Source organism: Clinocottus analis, unplaced genomic scaffold (genome assembly GCF_023055335.1).
Source record: "Clinocottus analis isolate CAN_PGR_092001 unplaced genomic scaffold, fCliAna1.0.p SCAF_8, whole genome shotgun sequence".
In the NCBI taxonomy this organism is placed as follows: Eukaryota; Metazoa; Chordata; class Actinopteri; order Perciformes; family Cottidae; genus Clinocottus; species Clinocottus analis.
Genome location: NW_027176240.1, coordinates 4,521,250 through 4,539,580, shown reverse-complemented (window position 1 = coordinate 4,539,580; position 18,331 = coordinate 4,521,250). Strand labels below are relative to the sequence as shown.

The 18,331-nt window shown below is 40.4% G+C and overlaps 3 protein-coding genes across 7 annotated transcripts in view; 1 reads left to right on the top strand and 2 right to left on the bottom strand.

Moving 5' to 3' along the window:
- kcnh1a (potassium voltage-gated channel, subfamily H (eag-related), member 1a) overlaps window positions 1–2,633 on the bottom strand; it is a 35,629-nt gene extending 32,996 nt beyond the window's left edge. For all 3 annotated transcript variants that reach the window (XM_068567843.1, XM_068567844.1, XM_068567845.1), the window contains exon 1: window positions 2,396–2,633. In XM_068567843.1, coding sequence (XP_068423944.1) covers window positions 2,396–2,468 — 73 coding nt within the window. In that variant the 5' untranslated portion in view covers window positions 2,469–2,633. The remainder of the gene's footprint in view (window positions 1–2,395) is intronic.
- Window positions 2,634–4,647: 2,014 nt separating this feature from the next.
- Window positions 4,648–9,457, bottom strand: mrpl57 (mitochondrial ribosomal protein L57). 3 transcript variants are annotated; one of them, XM_068568319.1, is made up of 2 exons: window positions 9,339–9,457; window positions 4,648–5,214 (listed from the first exon to the last, which is right to left on the bottom strand). In XM_068568319.1, exon 2 carries the CDS (start codon window positions 5,197–5,199, stop codon window positions 4,894–4,896), a length of 306 nt encoding a protein of 101 aa, XP_068424420.1. In that variant the 5' UTR covers window positions 5,200–5,214; window positions 9,339–9,457; the 3' UTR covers window positions 4,648–4,893. The 3 variants fall into 3 exon arrangements, with proteins under 3 accessions (XP_068424420.1, XP_068424421.1, XP_068424419.1); XM_068568320.1 differs by having other exon boundaries at window positions 9,371–9,432; XM_068568318.1 differs by lacking the exon at window positions 9,339–9,457 and adding an exon at window positions 7,850–8,014.
- Window positions 9,458–9,552: 95 nt separating this feature from the next.
- On the top strand, window positions 9,553–15,964 carry LOC137779583 (cytochrome P450 3A27-like). The gene is made up of 13 exons (XM_068567531.1): window positions 9,553–9,871; window positions 10,008–10,101; window positions 10,272–10,324; window positions 11,091–11,190; window positions 12,587–12,700; window positions 12,888–12,967; window positions 13,296–13,438; window positions 13,544–13,668; window positions 13,806–13,890; window positions 14,082–14,242; window positions 14,334–14,560; window positions 15,038–15,200; window positions 15,376–15,964. Exons 1-13 carry the CDS (start codon window positions 9,801–9,803, stop codon window positions 15,445–15,447), a joined length of 1,488 nt encoding a protein of 495 aa, XP_068423632.1. The 5' UTR covers window positions 9,553–9,800; the 3' UTR covers window positions 15,448–15,964.
- The last annotated feature ends 2,367 nt before the right edge of the window (window positions 15,965–18,331 follow it).

The window sequence follows — 18,331 nt, the reverse complement described above, 5'->3', positions numbered from 1 at the left end:
AAACCCAACTTCAAATGATAATGCTGCTCCATAACTGCTGAATGTGTAAATAATCCAAGTTCGACATGTCAATTCATAAGGTCATGACGTGCCAGTCTTTCCTCTGCTCCCAAAGTGGCCAAAGAAGAACAGTTATTGTTGGTTGAAAGACTTTGAATGAGCTTTTTCAAACATGCAGCAGTGTTGCTGAACTGCTATTCATGCGTTTCACCAGTCAGAGTGACTGTGCCTCACCTGCTTGCATTCACTTTGCTGCTGCTTAGCTCGTGAAATATCAGCATGCAGCTGAACTTTGTGTTACAGATACATAGTCCATGACTATTTAATGCATGAGATCCACCAAAGGTTGTATTTTGAGGGTCTCCTTGGTGTTTTATCTGCTCATTGGCTCTCTGGTGTTAGTCACCGACTATCAAATAGAACAGAGACCATCATCAAACCAAAGTTCAGAGAAAAAGCAGATGATGTTACTTATATTGAAAGTTAAATTTAGGTGGCGACGTCTAGACAAGAGCATGAATATCTGAAATAGAGACCAAAAAAGTAAACACTCTAATCCTGAACTTTGAAATTTACAACCAAAGGAACATCTCATTGTTTGTGAACGCCCACCCACTAGCAGTGTCTCTCTCTCTCTCACGAGTCGCTCCATTGTGTCTCATCCTGCAGATTATAGACTTTGCTCTTTTGTCTCTAGTTTGGGAGAGATTTACTGCTCGCTAATCCACAGACCGCCCAAGGTCATAAGAAAAACATACGCATGTTCTATTGTTTGGAAAAAGTTTTGGATTATCCTTTTTTTTTCATAATATATCATATACTAAAAGCGATCCATATTCTGTCAGTGTTCGTCTGAAGACAACGTCTCCCTGGAAAGATTTATTCATCCTTTCCGAACACGTTGTTCCCTTCCGTCATAACACATTTTAATGTGCTACTGGGGCAGACTGACAGTGTGGAAGACAGACACAAAGCACTCCTTTGGGGGGATATGACCATATATTACACAAGTTAACTCCAAACCTAATTTTAACCAAACCCCAAAGAAGAGGTAATTATAGCTCAAACCAATTAGCTGGTGTTTGGCCCCATGTGAGGTTCGTGACAAAAACACAGTGCTGCTTGCTCTGTTTCACAGTTAGCTGTCCAGTGTCAGTCTGACCTGTCACTTTCTATTGGATCTAATAATACAGAGAGGCTGAAGGACTACTGTCCCGCCGAAGGCCCCGAGATACTGTAAGACCTCCATCAGCGTTCAGCAACTTTCAGCTTTCAAACGGGGTTAATCGTCTTCACAACTGCACACATAATTGGTTAAAACAAATCTCATTTAACTTAAAGCTTTTGCTAATTAAGCCGCAAAACAATAAAGGAAAGATAAATAACTAGTCTACAAATTTCCTCAAAGGACTTTCCCTTTAATAGTGATATTTGCTCATTTTTGGTAAGGCCTATTGTTTTAAATATACGTTTATCTCTTAAACAAGGTGAGATGAAAGCCATTATAGTCAAGACAACTATGCAACCATCAATTGTTTCCATATTACACCAAACTCCTCTCCTTTGGGTCATGTGTGTTCTCACTGGAAATCAAAAGATGGAGCAAAGTCTTTCAGGGCTCAATATAGTTTCAGTGGTTATTATCCTCACATTGAAAAAAGGAAAAACCGTGCACAGAATTTCAGTTTAAATAATTTGAGTCTCTTTTATCCTAATTACAGACCCAGCTTGAGGTTTGGTTGGCATCCTGTTAACACTTATTCCGAATATGTTGGTTTTGATGCATGAAATGTTTTCTTAAAAGGTGAAGACAAAAGCCTGATATAGTTTGTTGTCAAACCAATATAGCTTAAAGGGGAATCGTGGTGAAATCAAAGGCATTAGACTGATATAATCCTAAATGTCTTTAGACATTGATTACTAGGCCTTTATTACGTTCACATTAACACTGTAGAAAAAACCCAGGCACGATGTTTCTGGTCCATATTGTTTACAATTAGGACTTCCAGTGGCCTTATGTAATGAAAAGGCCGTAGAACATTAATGGTCGTAACCTGCTGTCTTTTTCGCTCTCCATGTATGCGCAGTTTCGTAACAGGAGCTCAAATCCATCTAAATTGTTTGTTTTTTAAACAATAATTAACAGATTTATTTTCCTCCGCCACTCCAGTTTCTCTCTCTTTCTACGTGTCTCTATGAAAAAAAAACTAACTTTTTCATGCACGGGAAGGTGAGGGATCCGTCACTAATTGGCCTCCTTCATGTTTTCCGATTTCGCTAATTAGTTGATTGGCTTTGATGAGACAGGATACAAAGACAGATGTGTGTCTCTCTCTCTCTCTCTAACGTTAAAACAAGCCGGTCCAATGCACTGTAAAAGCATCTCCATCCTTACCGTTCGACCGTCTGACAATATTCTCCAAAAAAGTATTCTGCGGGGCCACAAGTCCCCTCCGACCCCCCGCCATCCCGCCTCTTCACTCAGTCGTCTGGTCTGCGGGTGAATCTTTACTCCTCCACCTGCCGTGGGTCTTCATGGTTGTCTGCGGCTCCGGCTGGCACGCGGCGTGGACGTCTCGGGAGAGGAGCTCGTTTGTGTGTGTGTGTGTGTCTTGCTCTGCTCGTGAACTGCCCGTCTCAGCCCCGGTGCGGTGCGTTGAGGTGCGTTGGCGCCTCTGTATACGCACCTCATCCTCCAGGAGACGAAAACAGCGCCTGGGTAAAACCGCGCAGGAGGGGCCGGAGCTCCGCCGCTCCGCATGTAGCGCGAACAGGAGCCGCAGCGCCATCTGCTGGACGCCCGCCGACAGTTCAGCGGTGGTGGCCGCACATGGCAGTCACTGCACCTGTACAATGTTGATGTCCTGTTCTGTCAAATTACACCTCTACTCAATTCAGAATGGGATTTTGTGGATTATTCTCCACTGTAATCATCTAACAGATGTAGTTTAGCAGATTAAACACATTTTAAATAAAAGCATGGGCCTCTGATACGATTAGGAAAGGCATTTTTAAGCCTTTTCAGATGTTTTTCTGTCAACATCCATTTTTCTATTAACTTAACTGATAATTTAAGTACATTTTTTCTGATATATTTGATTGAGGTCTTTAATGCTGGAGACAAAGATTAAGATGGTGTACGAATTGTTCATGTAAATGATCTTATTCTGCTTGTTAACAAGATCAGCCTCTATTTATTCAAATTGTTCTGTGTGTGTGTGTGTGTGTGTGTGTGTGTGTGTGTGTGTGTGTGTGTGTATATATATATATATATATATATATATATATATATATATATATATATATATATATATATATATATATATATATATATATATATATATATATATGTTTTCATTCTTTTGTTTTTAAAGAATTCAGGCAGGTATTTTTGAACAAATTACAGCTGTGAACTGTGCTAAAGAGCTAATATCAGTTTGGAGTGAGTAACAAAGACAAATAAAGAGTTGGGAAAGCTTCCCAGTTGACCCAGGAAGATTATTGGAAAGTTTTTCATGGATTTATCTCTACACGGACTGGTGTTTGAAATAGGTTTCCCAAAAGAGCGGCAATAACACGATGTGTATTGTGTTCTCTCGTCGCCTCCTGCAGTAGAATAGTCTCTTTCAAAGACTGCATTTTCCCCTCCGGCTCATTAATCCTGGTCAATTACTTTGGACCCCGCAGTGCCCACATTACGACAGACCTCACATAATGCTCCTGGTGACAATGAACATACCCCGCAAACAATCCAACAAATACACAGTAAAAAAAACAGGTTTAAATAAAGTTTTTAAAAATTCATCACACCCATGGTTTCTCTGTTTTTGTTAATTGGGCTGTGTGTGCTGCACAGAAGCACAGTGCAGTTCAATGCAAGACCAGTAACACAAAGTAGTCGAGCACACTTTGGTTCAAGGCCATAAGACAAAAGAGCTTCGTGTTCACGGATCTCTCAGGGCTGATGATCGCTGAGTCGGTGTTTGCTGTGTGTTCTATGGGAAAAACACGTTTTAGCTTTCTAATAACGCTAAAATATAATGAAACTCAAGTTCAGTTGATGACTATCACCTGCTGGCTCTTCCTGTAGTTACGCAGTGTTGGAATGAAAAGGGATGATGTAACGGCAATAACTGTTATCAGCTCCACAGTGGGCTCTCATGTGAACACATCCATTGAAGGTCAATTAGCTAAATAATAAAAAGGTAATATAACAACAGCAGCACCTATTTGACCCCAAACAGAAGCAACTTACTGAGATTTAAGAGAATCACAGTGCACAGTTAAGAGAATCAAACGTCACATTTCATGAGAATCCATTAAGTGAAAGCGCTTTCCACAAACCTTCGAGGATTATCGAACTTCAAAGGGATTAAACGGTCTAGTTTTAGCTATTGGGTTTACTGACAGTCACACCCCTTTAATACATTAAATGTAAAACAGCTAAATGCATATTACAGAGACATTAACCTGCCACAACATTACATCATTCCGTCCCAACCTCCCTAGACTATTTATATAATTCCTCCAACATTTTCCTCAAAGAGCACATCATTATAGAGATTGTATAACCGGTGCCTGGTGTTCTCAACTTGAAAGTGTGTTTTCTTAATGAGAGCTAAAATAAGGACCCACAGATCAACTGGAGAATGTTAAGTAGGTTTTAGTGGTGTGGATTCAGTCTGGGATACAGTACAACAAACAAACAGTTTACACATTTGTTTTACGGAGGCCTGGAGTTAAAAACAGTCAATTATGGATTCTGTTCACAACTTTTCATTTCAGCTGACATACAAAGTGTTGCCAAAACAGAGCTTTTTTGTTGTTGTTTTTGCACAAATAAACGTGACGTTGTCACATTATGAAGACAGTCCTTGCGTGCTCGCATTAACTCTACCACGTCTTGGTGATCTTGAGGTGACTCAGGTGGTCTGTGATGTGCTTGTGTTTCGGGAAATTGACGAATTTGGCCTCCTTTATCTGGAGCCAGTTCTGGGCTCTGCGCTCGGCGGCGTGGCCGTACTCCTGCTCCGGCGTCATGTACGGCCGACTGATCCAGTACTCGTTCTCGGCCTCGCGCTCCAGGTGCGTCAGCGTGTTGCGTTTCATTTGCCACGTAATCTGTCGCGGGCGACGGTACTTTCCGATCCACTGCTTCCCAGGGATGCCTTTCCGCAGCAGGGTGAGGGTGAGGAACATGGTGGCAAGTTGTTTCTGAAATAAGGGAAGAGAAAAAAAAAACGGTTTAAAAAGAGGTATTATGCACCGGACATATCACAAGAACAACCACAACGACTTCACTGCTTATCATCGTAAAAAGAACAGGTGTTACGAACAACATTATAGGAAGGACCGCAAAGCAACAAAGGTTCACGGCTGGATTGGAACAAACAAATAGTTAGAAACGTGACCGCCGAATCCCCTGGGGCTTGAGATTGAACTTGGGGCTGGGTACCTTTACAACCCTATTGACGTCTGGCCCTGCAAACTGGAAAGGCGAGTTTCAGTCGGCACCTTTGAGAGCGACAAAAGGCGAAAGGTCTGCTTACGCCCACATAGCTATGGGAAGGAGGTCAGAGCAGCAAGAGAAGAAACCTGTGGGGGTGGATCATCAGTTTAGATGCTTTAAGAAACCTCCACGTCGTCGAAATGAAAAGATTTTTGGATTGTGGCAAGTCAGATAAGATACAGTAAATAAAATACACGGCTATGGACAAGTGAAAAGAAACCAAATAGAAAGAAAATGAATGAAAAACTAATGTTAGAGTTGCGAATTGTATCTCCACTATTGAACTTATGTACACAACAAAGATAAACAATTAGTTACCTAATGGTTTTAAAGTATGATGAGTCATGGAATGTGGCAGTTTTACAGTAGTGCATGACATCACTTCACACACAGCTTTATCTTCCCGGGGTTGCATGGGTTATTGTGTAACAAGTCAAATGTGTGACAGTAAAACCGGTTTAAAGCTGCAATAATCAGTATTTCGCCGGCAGTAACAAACCCTCAGGCGCGCATTATTTTGGTTTTATGGCCTACAACTTTTGGCTCACTCTCGTCACTCAATATCGGCCACAGCAGGCAGCTGTTTTCAGCGTAAGGGCTTAAAAAGGTCATGGGTTTTCAATACAAAACTGTGCGTAGAATCCACACTAAATATGTGAGTGCGTTCAAAGAAGGATATACACGTACTCCAAAGAAAATTCAAATTTATAAAACCTTGCGAGCGCATTCCTGTGCGCAATTTTCTTTTATAAACCCCAAATCTATCTGTAAATATTCGCTGCTGGTTCACACTCACATCCGCCCACATTAAACCATAAACGATCAATGCAAAGCACCGAATGTTGCATTAAAATGAGCTGCTGATCAATGGCTCTCTGCGAAGAATCACAGCAACTTTTTTTTTGGGGGGGGGGGGGGTTTGCCACAGAAATTGGATTTCATATAGTTTATGAGAGTTAAAATTGCTGCAGTGAACACCACTTTAAATCATTCATGGTTTCATAATAATCAGTTTTTCTGTGTCCGCCGCATAGTGAACACAGAAAAACTAAAAACAGCTCTCGGATGGGAGTATCAGAGCTCACTGGAGTCATCATGGTGACTGTCACGCAATCTAACTTCTCCAGTCATCTGGCAAATCTTCACCACCTGCAAGGATTGTGTCGGGAAATGAAGCCAGTGACCGCTCTCGCACAATCACTGGTGGTGGATACCGCTGATTGCCAAAGTGATTTTGGAAGCAATCATTCTGATTACATGTAAATACTGCGGTGACACTCGAGATGTGTAACGCTGCACGATAGCTACTCCGACACTGGCAGCGTTAGGACAGCGTCAATGTAAGGATTAGGAGGGGACGAGTGTTCAGAGACCCCTTCATCGATAACGATTGGATTTCTCAATGTCAATTTTTTAAATCATTTTTTCTTTCAGTAGATGCCGTGATTTACTGATACAGGCTTAAAATAGCAGGAAAACCGCAGGTGTAAATGATAACAATATTGGTTTCTTAAGGTGTCAACCGTGTCAGTGAGGACTCTTGCACAATATCTGAGTCCTGGAGCTCGAACTCTTTAATTGCATCTGTGCTTATCCTGCAATTTGGGAACCAGAATCAACCAATCAGATATATTGGATTGTTTAACTGACAACATATGTTTAACCAGATGATTAAAAAGATATTTTATGTTTTTGCAAATACCTCATAATAGCAGTGGCAAATGTTTTCATAACAACCTTCGGGAGAATCAGATCAACCCTGTGACTCAAAATCTAAACATACACCAATACAAATTGCCAATAAACCAAACTAATATTACAACTAAGTAGAAATATCAATAAATACAGATAGAATAGATTCAAATTACAGCAGAAATACGGAAAATATGGATTCTTCGTTGGGGTAAAATAAGGATTCATTTGCAATTAATCCGATTACTGTAAAACATGCAACAATACACGTTAAAACCTTGATGTTGAATAAAAATGTCCAACTAATCCAGGTGAAAAATAAGCAATTGGTGAGGATTTGAATACACAAGCAACCAAAATATAGTGCACAATACGTATACCATAATCAAAGGGTTATTGATCACGGATCGCTCCTGACTCGTGTCAACTTTTTTGCTCCATTCAAACTGTCATCATTAACGTGAGGCCGCAGACGCTTTGTTAACATTACCTCTGTGAGGTGCTATGTTAGTACAAAGTCAACATATGACCCCTACGTAAACACAGCGACAAAGCACGTGTGCGTGTGTATGTGTGTGTTACAGACCAAGGGCAGCTTGACAATAGCGTCATTGAATACTCGTTAGACATATATGCTTCGTTTCTTACCTTGCTTTCTAACTACGACAAATGTAGTTCACCTTCCGACGACAAGTTGGACAAACGCCGCAGTTTAGACAAATTTAAAAAGGCGCAGACCGACGTGAGAGTTAGCCGGTGCTGTCATGAAAGGGCTGTTGGTTGTTAGCGTATTGGCTTACAGTTCCGGGTTATCTACGGTGCGGGAGGAAGCACAAAAGTGTTGCAAACGCGTTTGTCATTGTCGCTTATCGTCAGAGAAAGTAATACTTTTAACTATCGTTTTAAGGAGTGGAATCAAATAGTGTGGTGAAAAGTACAAGCAGGACACATTGCAGTACTCTGAGAATTTATTCGTCTATATATATATATATATATATATATATATATATATATATATATATATATATATATATATATATATATATATATATATATATATATATATATATATATATATATATATATATATATAGCTGTGCCCTCTCAGTGGTGATGTAATGATCTAAATAGCGTCTTTGTGCCTCCCTTGTACGTGCAGGTCCAGTAAAGACGGCGGAGAGGAGGTGAACCCGTACGCGTACATGCCGTTCGGGCTCGGTCCTCGTAACTGCGTCGGGATGCGCTACGCCGTCCTCACCATGAAGATGGTTCTTGTCCGTCTCCTGCAGAGTTACACCGTGGAAACGTGCGAAGAAACCGTGGTAAAGACAACACACACATCCATGTGCATTCAGTCATGCTACTCTGTTGCCATGTCCCTTAATTCACATGTATTTCTCCCTTTCAGATTCCGTTGGAGTTTAATTAGATGCTCCAAGCGAAACAGCCAATAAAACTCAAGTTTGTTCCCAGACAGTAGTTATAGAAAAAGGAGTTGCTCTGAATATTGCTCAGTTGTTCCTTTAACAACTGATGAAAGGATAAGAATTAAAGTTTTTCAAGTGTTTAGAATACTGACACTCATATTTTAATCCACCTAAAATATGTGATAGATCAAACGTATTTCATTATTTAAAGGAAGTGTGTAACATTGTAGGGGGACTACAATGGAATATAATATGCATGAACAACTTCTCTTGTTTCTGTCACATTAAATCATTTTTTATATCCCCTTTTTGTAAGGAGCAGGTTCCTTTAATGTTCAATACATTGATCCAAGCACCCATTTCATTTGATCTAATTTAGCTTTAGCCCTTTTTAAGAATCATGCATCGAGATAAACGGCAAAAGTGAATTCAGCTTTAATGACATAATGATAATCGTAATGTCACAAATTCCAATATTCAAACCGCTATGAAAACAGATCCTTACATTTGTAAAGTAAGATTACAATGCAGCCTTGTTCAAGCTGACCTCTGTCATGCACATGTACATGGCCGTGAGATTTTACTGTACAGTTTTGGACAAAAGTGACTTCAAAGTCAGCTTCAATGAAATAATGATATTCATAATGTCACAAATTCCAATATTCACACGGCTATAAAAACTGAACGGCCATATATGCTTCGTTTCTTACCTTGCCTTCTAACTACGACAAATGTTGTTTACCTTCCGACTACAAGGTGGACAAACGCCGCAGTTTAGACAATTTAAAAAGGAGAAGAGCGACGTGAGAGTGCCGGCGCAGGCATGACGTCACTGATTACGTTCCCGGGTTATCTACGGTGCGCGAGGAAGCTCAAACGTGTTGCATACGCGTTTGTCATTGTAGCTTATCGTCAGAGAAAGTAATACTTTTAACAATCTTTTTAAGGAGTGGGATCAAAAGTGTAGTGATAAGTTTAAGGAGGACACATTGCAGTACTCTGAGAATTTATTGATAGATATCTCACCGGAGTCCTTTCTGCACAAATACAAATACTATACGGCCTGGGGCTCTTTTGTCTGAGGGATCCACCCACCGCCGGACATTTAAGTTAACTTGTTTCAGTATTTCCTCATCTCTCAGCCGTCAAGCTCTGCCTCTGCGAGAAGCAACATGTTTTTCTTTAACTTGTTTTCAGCAACCACTTGGACTTTGCTGGCTCTCTTTTTCGCCCTTTTCTTGCTGTGAGTAGTGTCTTGAACTGTCTCAGTAGATTCATTTTAGAGTCTTATTTTGGTTTTAGTCGTACGATTTGCTGTTAAACTGTTGCATCGTTGATCCATGTTCGTGAACTATAACTCTGTGTTTGTAATAATGTAGGTATGGCATTTGGCCATATGGATTTTTCAAAAAACTGAACATACCGGGACCAAGACCCCTGCCGTTTGTTGGAACACTTCTATCCTTTAAAAAGGTAATGGCACGTGAACAAACGCAAACCTTATAACGGACATGCATTGTTTTGCTACCTGAGCATTGAAAATGAGTTTGGCACTGATCGCTTGACTTGTCGATGATCTGTTGAACCTGTTGGAAGCTTAGAGTCTTGAATCTTTTCACACTTTGCAATGACATTTCTTGTAGGGATTAGTTGTTTTTGACCGAGAATGCCAAGCCAAGTACGGGGACATTTGGGGGTGAGTTGTTGTCTCATCTTCTCTCCTCTTACAGGTGACGTCAGTTGTAGAACAAGTACTCATATCCTTTATTTGAATAGGAAGTAAAAGTACAACCAAGTAGCCGTTCAACTCCTTTAACAAATCAAAGGGTAATTGGTATATAGATGGCCAAAGTGCAAAACCTCCATATCTGCAAAAATGATCCAGGAAAAGTGGGGAAACCCCTCCTATCCGCACTGCGCGATTCTCTTTTTTATTTATATTTTTTATTATTTTGTATTATAATACATACCCAACACGGGTATCATTAACAAATAGCATTCTGCAAAAAAATAAATAAAATAAAATCACAAAAAAGTGCATTTTTCAGACCATATGATGTTTTTGTAATAAGGTGTCACAAGCTCCAAAACATTGGGAACAACAGGTTTAATCTTTCTCAAAGCATGTCAATGTAAACTATCGGAATAATGTAGAATATTAACCTTTGATGAAACCGGTAACTTAATCTGTCAACGAGTGGACAAAGTTACAGTTGCGGAAATTGTGATAATAAAGTAAGTTGTAACTTTCCACCACCGGATGGCATAGTTTGCTGTGAAGGAAAAACATGCGAAAGAAAAATAAAGATATTTCTTATTTCTTTTCTTGAAGAAATTGGCTAAAACTTTGATCATCTTATATTTTATTCTGCCGAGGAGCTCACATGGATGCTTTTTAAAATGTTCATGTTTATAGCTCATTTAAATTGTACGTGACATTGTATTTTTTCTTTCTTGTGCAGGTTGTTTGATGCACGATTACCAGTTTTAATGGTAGCAGACCCTGAGATTATTAAAACTGTGCTGGTGAAGGAATGCTACTCTACGTTTACCAACCGCAGGGTAAGAGACTCATCGTGTTGCAGCATGTTTAGTTATTGTACACCAGAGAACATGGAAATTCAGCATTCATGTTAAGTGACATCGTAACATTTGGAGTCAGTCTTCTATAACTCATGTCCTTGTGTTTATTATTTATCAAATTACATAACACTGGGAAGAGCCTGGGAAGAAAGATTAAAAAAGGAAAAGAAATATGCTTATAATGGTTTGGCAAATGTTCTGTTCTTAGACCAACATAGTTAGGATAATCTTATCATAGCATCCTTATCAGGCAAGTTCGAAGCTCAAACAAAAGGCTGACAAAATGGTGCTAAGTATGACTCATTCAAGTCCAGAGGAAGTTTGGATATGTCGTAATAGCCTGGAGTTTACACAGAGAGTCAGAGGTTAATGCTTGAGGATCACATCAGACCACACAACTTCTTATGCAACTGAAAGAAACGACTCTCACAACATTCCTAACTGTACAAGTGAGCAGTAAGACACAGCTGGGGTTTTAGTAAAAATGTAAGACTTAGACTAATCCGGCTGACAAATCCCTTTTAGCTCATAACATCTCTGTTAACACATGTGTCACGATTGATATAGTTTTATTTTGTATTTAGATACTTGTTATCCTTTTTTATAATACAGGTAGATTAAATCAAGCATTCTGATTGGTTGAGAGTGAGTCACAGGGTACCATCAAGTACTGTACAACCTGTTTACAATAACCAGTGTTCCATATCAGTGCACTCTCAAAATAACAGGTAGATTTAAATTGTGCGACCGTTGGTTGTCATTTCAAGCTTGACAGTTACAAACATGTGTAGCCGAGGGTTTCTCTTGCGCCTATACTTGTTAAATAATAATGAAATAACAACAGGCTGCTCCGTCAGGTCAGACAAGGCGACAACCACTTTATTCTTGTCTCCCTTTTCACGCGAAAAAATCCTCCTCTCTTTTCCTTCTGTTTTCCCCTCCACAATAAAAGCATACACAATATATTAGCGTACACAGGTTTTGTGTAAACGTTGACATTTTAGGGGGAATGACTTTTGATGAGACTGGCAGCGGTGAATAATGTGTTCGTGGTCCCCGTTCCTGCTGACGGGACTATTCTCTTGGCTACTGAAATGTGATACACAACGTTTCGTGGCTACAATTATATTGTGCTGTAGGTACAGTACTGTATCTATCTACTGTATCGTCGTATTGACGATACAGTACTGCCTCGAGTACCTTATTGCTTAAATATTACCTCCAAAAATCCAAATAAAGAAAGAAAGTTCAATTTCTGCACAGTGTGATATATCAGCTAAGAGAGAAGTTACATTATTGGGGCAGACAAAAAAATGAGGAGAAATGTTGGAGGAACTCTTCTAAACATTCAGTTGAACTGATGTCATGTTCACAGGATACTCCAGTTGCAGGACCTTTGACTGATGCAATTACAACCGTTAAAGATGAGAGGTGGAAAAGAATGCGGAGCACTTTATCACCGTGCTTCACCAGTGGAAGACTGAAACAGGTTGGTTTCCTTTCTGGCCTCAATAACCTCTTCTCCAGTCTGCTTCCTTTGACCGAGTCAGGGTTCCCACGTGACCTGAAAAAGCTGAAAAACAGCTGACCAACTTTCACGTTGTGCAAAACACACGAAAAGTGAGAGAAATACATGAATACATACCTTATCAACATTGAACAACTTTCTTTGAAAGGTTTTTCCCATCGTGGCTCGGTATGCAGACCGACTCACTGCAAAACTCGGACATGTGGATGAACCTCTGGATGTCAAAACGTATGTTGATAATCTGCTTTATGGCAGCATATTTACATTGTAGGGCTGTCCTCGACCAGAGAGGTTAACAATCAAACAATTTGTCAACTAACCTATTAGTTTGTTTAATCATGTGATCATCACTTTCTTGGGGGGAAAAAGTTATTCATAAAAAATGAAAAAATCAACTCAAGAAATGTTAGTCGACTGAGACCAAAATGGCTGACTAATCCACAGATCGACAAAGAATGGTCACTCTTTTAATATTGTCATGAAGTAAATAACAAATTGTGGTTTTCAATCCATGTTAATTCCTCAAAGAAACAACCTCTTTCTTTTTTCTGCCTAGATTCGTGGCCCCTTATAGTTTAGATGTTGTGACAAGTGCCTCCTTCAGTGTTGAGGCAAACGCCATAAACGACCCCGATGACCCTCTTGTTACTCATCTCAAGAAGATCCTTAACTTCCGACTGTGGCCTTTTTTTCTACTAAGTATGTCCTTCCTTAGTCTCTGTTATTGTCAGAGATCATTTAATTGTGTCAGTACCTTGGAATCATTTGCACATATTGGTTAACAAACCTTTGGTCTTCTTTCAGTGGTATTTCCCTTTGGCGCCCGTTTGGCGAAGCTCCTGAAACTTGAGATGATGCCCAGTCTCAGTGTGGATTATTTCTACAACATCATCAAGAGCTTTAAAGACCAGCATGGGGCAGATGAATCTGTAAGCATGTCCTCTCTACGAAGTGAAAATCACGTTAAAAGGCATATCTCAAACCTTTTTGCATTTATTCGCTCATGAGAGTTAAACGGGCCGATTGATACCACCCTCCAATTTGTGACGAATGTTCTGTGATCCAGAGTCGAGCAGACTTCCTGCAGGTGATGACTCAGAGCGAGATCCCAGAATCGGACATAAAGAGTGAACAAGATCAGCCGAGTAAAGGTGTGTTAGCGCCGCAACAGTTACTCATGAAGGTCGAGGTGATACCTTCATGTTCTTCATTGACATTTGAATTGTTCTGCACAGGCTTAGTTTATGAGTAAATGTCTGTCTGTGTGATGCGTAAAGCTGAATGTCAAAGTCTCCGCTCGTGAAAGTTTTCTTGCTGAACATTTCTCTTTATATCGTTGTAGGTTTGACCGAGCACGAGATCCTCTCCCAGGCTTTCATTTTTATCTTTGGCGGCTATGAGACCACCAGCGTCACTCTCACTTACCTCCTTTACAATCTGGCCACCAACCCTGAAGCGCTGAAGACCCTGCATGAGGAAATTGATGCCAACATGCCGCGAGACGTACATGTCACTTTGCATGTGATCCGTTGCCATGGGTAAGATACACTTTGTACATTATTCTAATCCTCGCCTGTTTCTCTTTTGCCCGAAGGCTCCACTTCGATACGAGGATGTGGTCGGTCTGGAATACCTGGACCAGGTGTTGTCCGAGTCACAGCGTTTGATTCCCACCGCACCTCGGCTCGAGAGGATGTGCAAAAAAACTACAGAGTTGCACGGCCTCACCATCGCTGAAGGAACAATGGTTACGATTCCAGTGTACCTTTTACACAAGGACCCACGCTTTTGGAGCTCACCCGAGCTTTTCAGACCCGAGAGGTAAACATGCACCGCACTAAGCTTGGATTTTTCAGGTGCTAATATACAACCCTCAAGAATCTAACATACCTTGTTAGATTCCTACAAGCTCGAGAGTTACACAAAGGTGGAAAAAGAAAAGTGACGGCAAGGTTTTTGTGGTTACGGGGTTTATGGAATTACATAAACTTAACGGTATTTTTTTTTCTTCAGTTTGGATAGAACTCTTCCCACAATGCTTTGCTGTATTTCAGAAGTTTAAATGAAGTTAATCAACGTTGTGGTTCCGGGGAGTCTGTAGGAAACGTCACTTGACTTTTTTTATCTTATCATTTCCTTGTCTGAGGACAGATGCCTCCGGAGTGCAGTTCTCCATCTGTCCACTAGATGTCCTGTGACTTTCCCTAATGTCACCTGACTCGCTCATCCTCCATGCTCTCCTGTTCCTGATCCCTTGTGCCCCCCTCTTTCCCCACTCTCCACCCCTTGTACATGCAGGTTCAGTAAAAACGGCGGAGAGGAGGTGAACCCGTACGCGTACATGCCGTTCGGGCTCGGTCCTCGTAACTGCGTCGGGATGCGCTACGCCGTCCTCACCATGAAGACGGTTCTTGTCCGTCTCCTGCAGAGTTACACCGTGGAAACATGCAAAGAAACTGTGGTAAGGGCAATCGTCCCCGTGGCAAAAAGGGTCAGGGTTGAGGGCTAGGCGTTAGGGTTGAGCGTTAGGGTTGAGCGTTAGGGTTGAGGGTTAGGATAACACACACATCCATGTGCATTCAGTCATGCTACTCTGTTGCCATGTCCCTTAATTCACATGTATTTCTCCCTTTCAGATTCCATTGGAGTTTAATTGGATGCTCCAACCGAAACAGCCAATAAAACTCAAGTTTGTTCCCAGACAGTAGTTATTGAAAAAGGAGTTTCTCTGAATATTGCTCAGTTGTTCCTTTAACAACAAATGAAAGGATAAGAATTAAAGTGTAGAATACTGACACTTGTTTCGCAATAAATACTTTTTTAAATCCCTTTTTTTATTAAAGCGACAGGTTCTAAATTTCAATAAATTGATCCAAGAACCCATTTAGTTTTACTAACTTTGCAGCCTTCATTTCCGTTATAAGCGACATTATTCTTAATGTGTTAATTAATTTTGATTCTTAAGTCTATCTAATAACAGATTTAACAATTTGAGCTTCATGTATTTTTTTAAAATCTAATGTTACGACCAGATAAGAAGCCGCTCGTCATCGACAGTCGTTGATTGGTATTTGTCTCCCCCTGGTGGCCAATTCTGTTATAACAGACTCAAACTGGTGATCAAGCTGAACTATGTTTTAAGAGCCAAGACGATCACTTTGAGGTTGTAGTCTCCTCCCACCAGGAGGGGCAACGTATTGTGAGCATAATTATGTATTAATAAACATTAAGCATGTACAATGTGTCTTGTGTGTGTCAGTTTATTTAATAAACTATTAACTTTATTACTTTTCACTGAAAGTTGAGGGATGGTGGACCTGTGATTTTTGAGAATTAATGTGATGATTAAAGTGTCAAGATTATACATTTTATATATGTGATGAATATTCATATGTGAAGCCTCCTGAGTGCAATTCTCCATCTGTCCACAAGATGTCGTCTGAATTAGTCGCCAGACTCTCTTTCCTCACCTGTTCCTCATTCCCTAATCACCCGTCAGTATTTGTCTCCACTTTTTTCCTTCCAGAACATCAGTGTTGTTTTTGTTCCTTTACTTCTATTCTCTCCATGAAGCCAGTCTGCTTATGTATCTTCACATATTCAACAAATCACTGAGCTCTTCCTGTCTACCTTATGAAGTGAATAAACACAGTGGTAGTAGAAGTAACACGCAATTTGCATTTTAAAGTATGAGCATCAAAATATACATTATATGTATAGCAATGTAACTACAAAAAGTTGAATTATGCATCACGCAGAATGTCCCATGTTAGGACAATCTATATTATATTATAATTATTGATGGCACACTGAACTAGATGCAGCTGGTAAAGTTGGAGCTCATTTTAATTATCATTTTATATATTGCTGGGTAGTTTTATTAGTTTATTAACCTATTTTGTTGAATGAATAATCACTATCTGAATTGCAATTGAAGCTGTTCCACAAATATAGCGCAGTTAAAAAGTACAATATTTCGCTTAGCGATGGAGTGGAGTAAGTAGAGTAAAAATATACCGGTAGCACATTAAAACAACTATTTAGCATTAGTAAAGCACGAGCAAACACTTAATTCATCATTTATAAAGCATTGATCCAACATGAACACTCATTAATAACTCATTAGAATGCAATGCATGCCTTATAAATTATGAATTAAGTGTTTACTCATGCTTTACTAATGCTAAATAGAGTGTAGTTATTATAAAGTGCTACTAAGGTACCTTATAATTTTACACAAGTAAAGCACTTGATCAAATACTTAGTTACTTTACACTGATGCTGTCTTGTTGGTATGTTTGCCATGCACACCACAAGTTTGATTAATATCCACAAATCTGATCAAAACTATTCATTCAAAACCCCTCAAAGTGACTTTCGTTTCAGTCTTCAGTGTCCTTCTTGACTTTCTCTTTCTTTTCCGTACTTTTCAACCCTCCTCCATCTCCAAACTGCTCTGAAACAATCCTCGGAAATGACCCCCATCCATCCATCCATCCATCCAACCAACCAACGAACCAACCAACCAACCAACCAACCAACCAACCAACCCCCGCTTCTCCCAGTGGAAAAGTCCCGGTCTCTCTCAGCCGGGACAGGAACCGCCGGCCTTCCTCTCTCCCTCCCGACTCTCCCTCCTCCTCTTCGGTTCCCTTCAACTCAACGTAATCCGCCTCTCTGTTGTGAGCCGGTGTGAGACTTCTTACCCGTATTTGGTGAAAGTGATGACACAATGTAAAGATGAAAAGCATGAGACGATGTTACGGGGTCAGATCTCTGCTCGTCAGCGAGGTTCTTGTTTCATTGCAATTCTCCTCGAGTGAAGCTGACATGATCTCGCTGGCTCTGTTTTGTTTTCGTCGCCATCCTTCTTCTGTTTGACGCCTTATAGCAGCGGAAATGTAGATTAGTGTTGGTGTGGGTTTTTTCCATCTCTAATATAAACTTACTTTTTTTGTTGCACAATGAATTGTGACATGCTTTAACCCGTCAAACCAAGTCTTAACCCTCACAGCCCTTTGAAGAATGACGGTCACAGCAGCACACACACACACACACACACACACACACACGCGCACACACACACACACACACACACACACACACACACACACACACACACACACACACACACACACACACAGAGAAAGGAAGGAGGTAATTTCTCCTGCAGCTCGGTGGATTTCCTCTGTTCTTATCACTTCCACAGGATAAACATGAAAACTGACAGAGTAAAGGAGTTTATTACAAAAGAGGGGAAATATTTTTCTTCTTCAAATATTGAAATACTTAAATTAATTTGCAGATGTATAGATAGAAAATGTAATCAGCTAACACATTATGAGAGATTAAGCAGCAGTATATATAGAGTCGTTGGTATTAGCCCCACCTTTACCAGTAGTGACATTAAGTGACAGAGTTATAGATGATTTATAAAATGTAGAGGAGACAGAGAAGAAGAAGCCTGTTGAGAGGGAATGGAGAGGGGGAGCAGAGGAAACAGGAGGCGTGGCCTCATCCCTCCACCTCCCCCACCTCTTCCGTCCCAGCCGTTTAAAAGCAGCTGGTGGTCGTGCGAGCGTCCACTCAGTG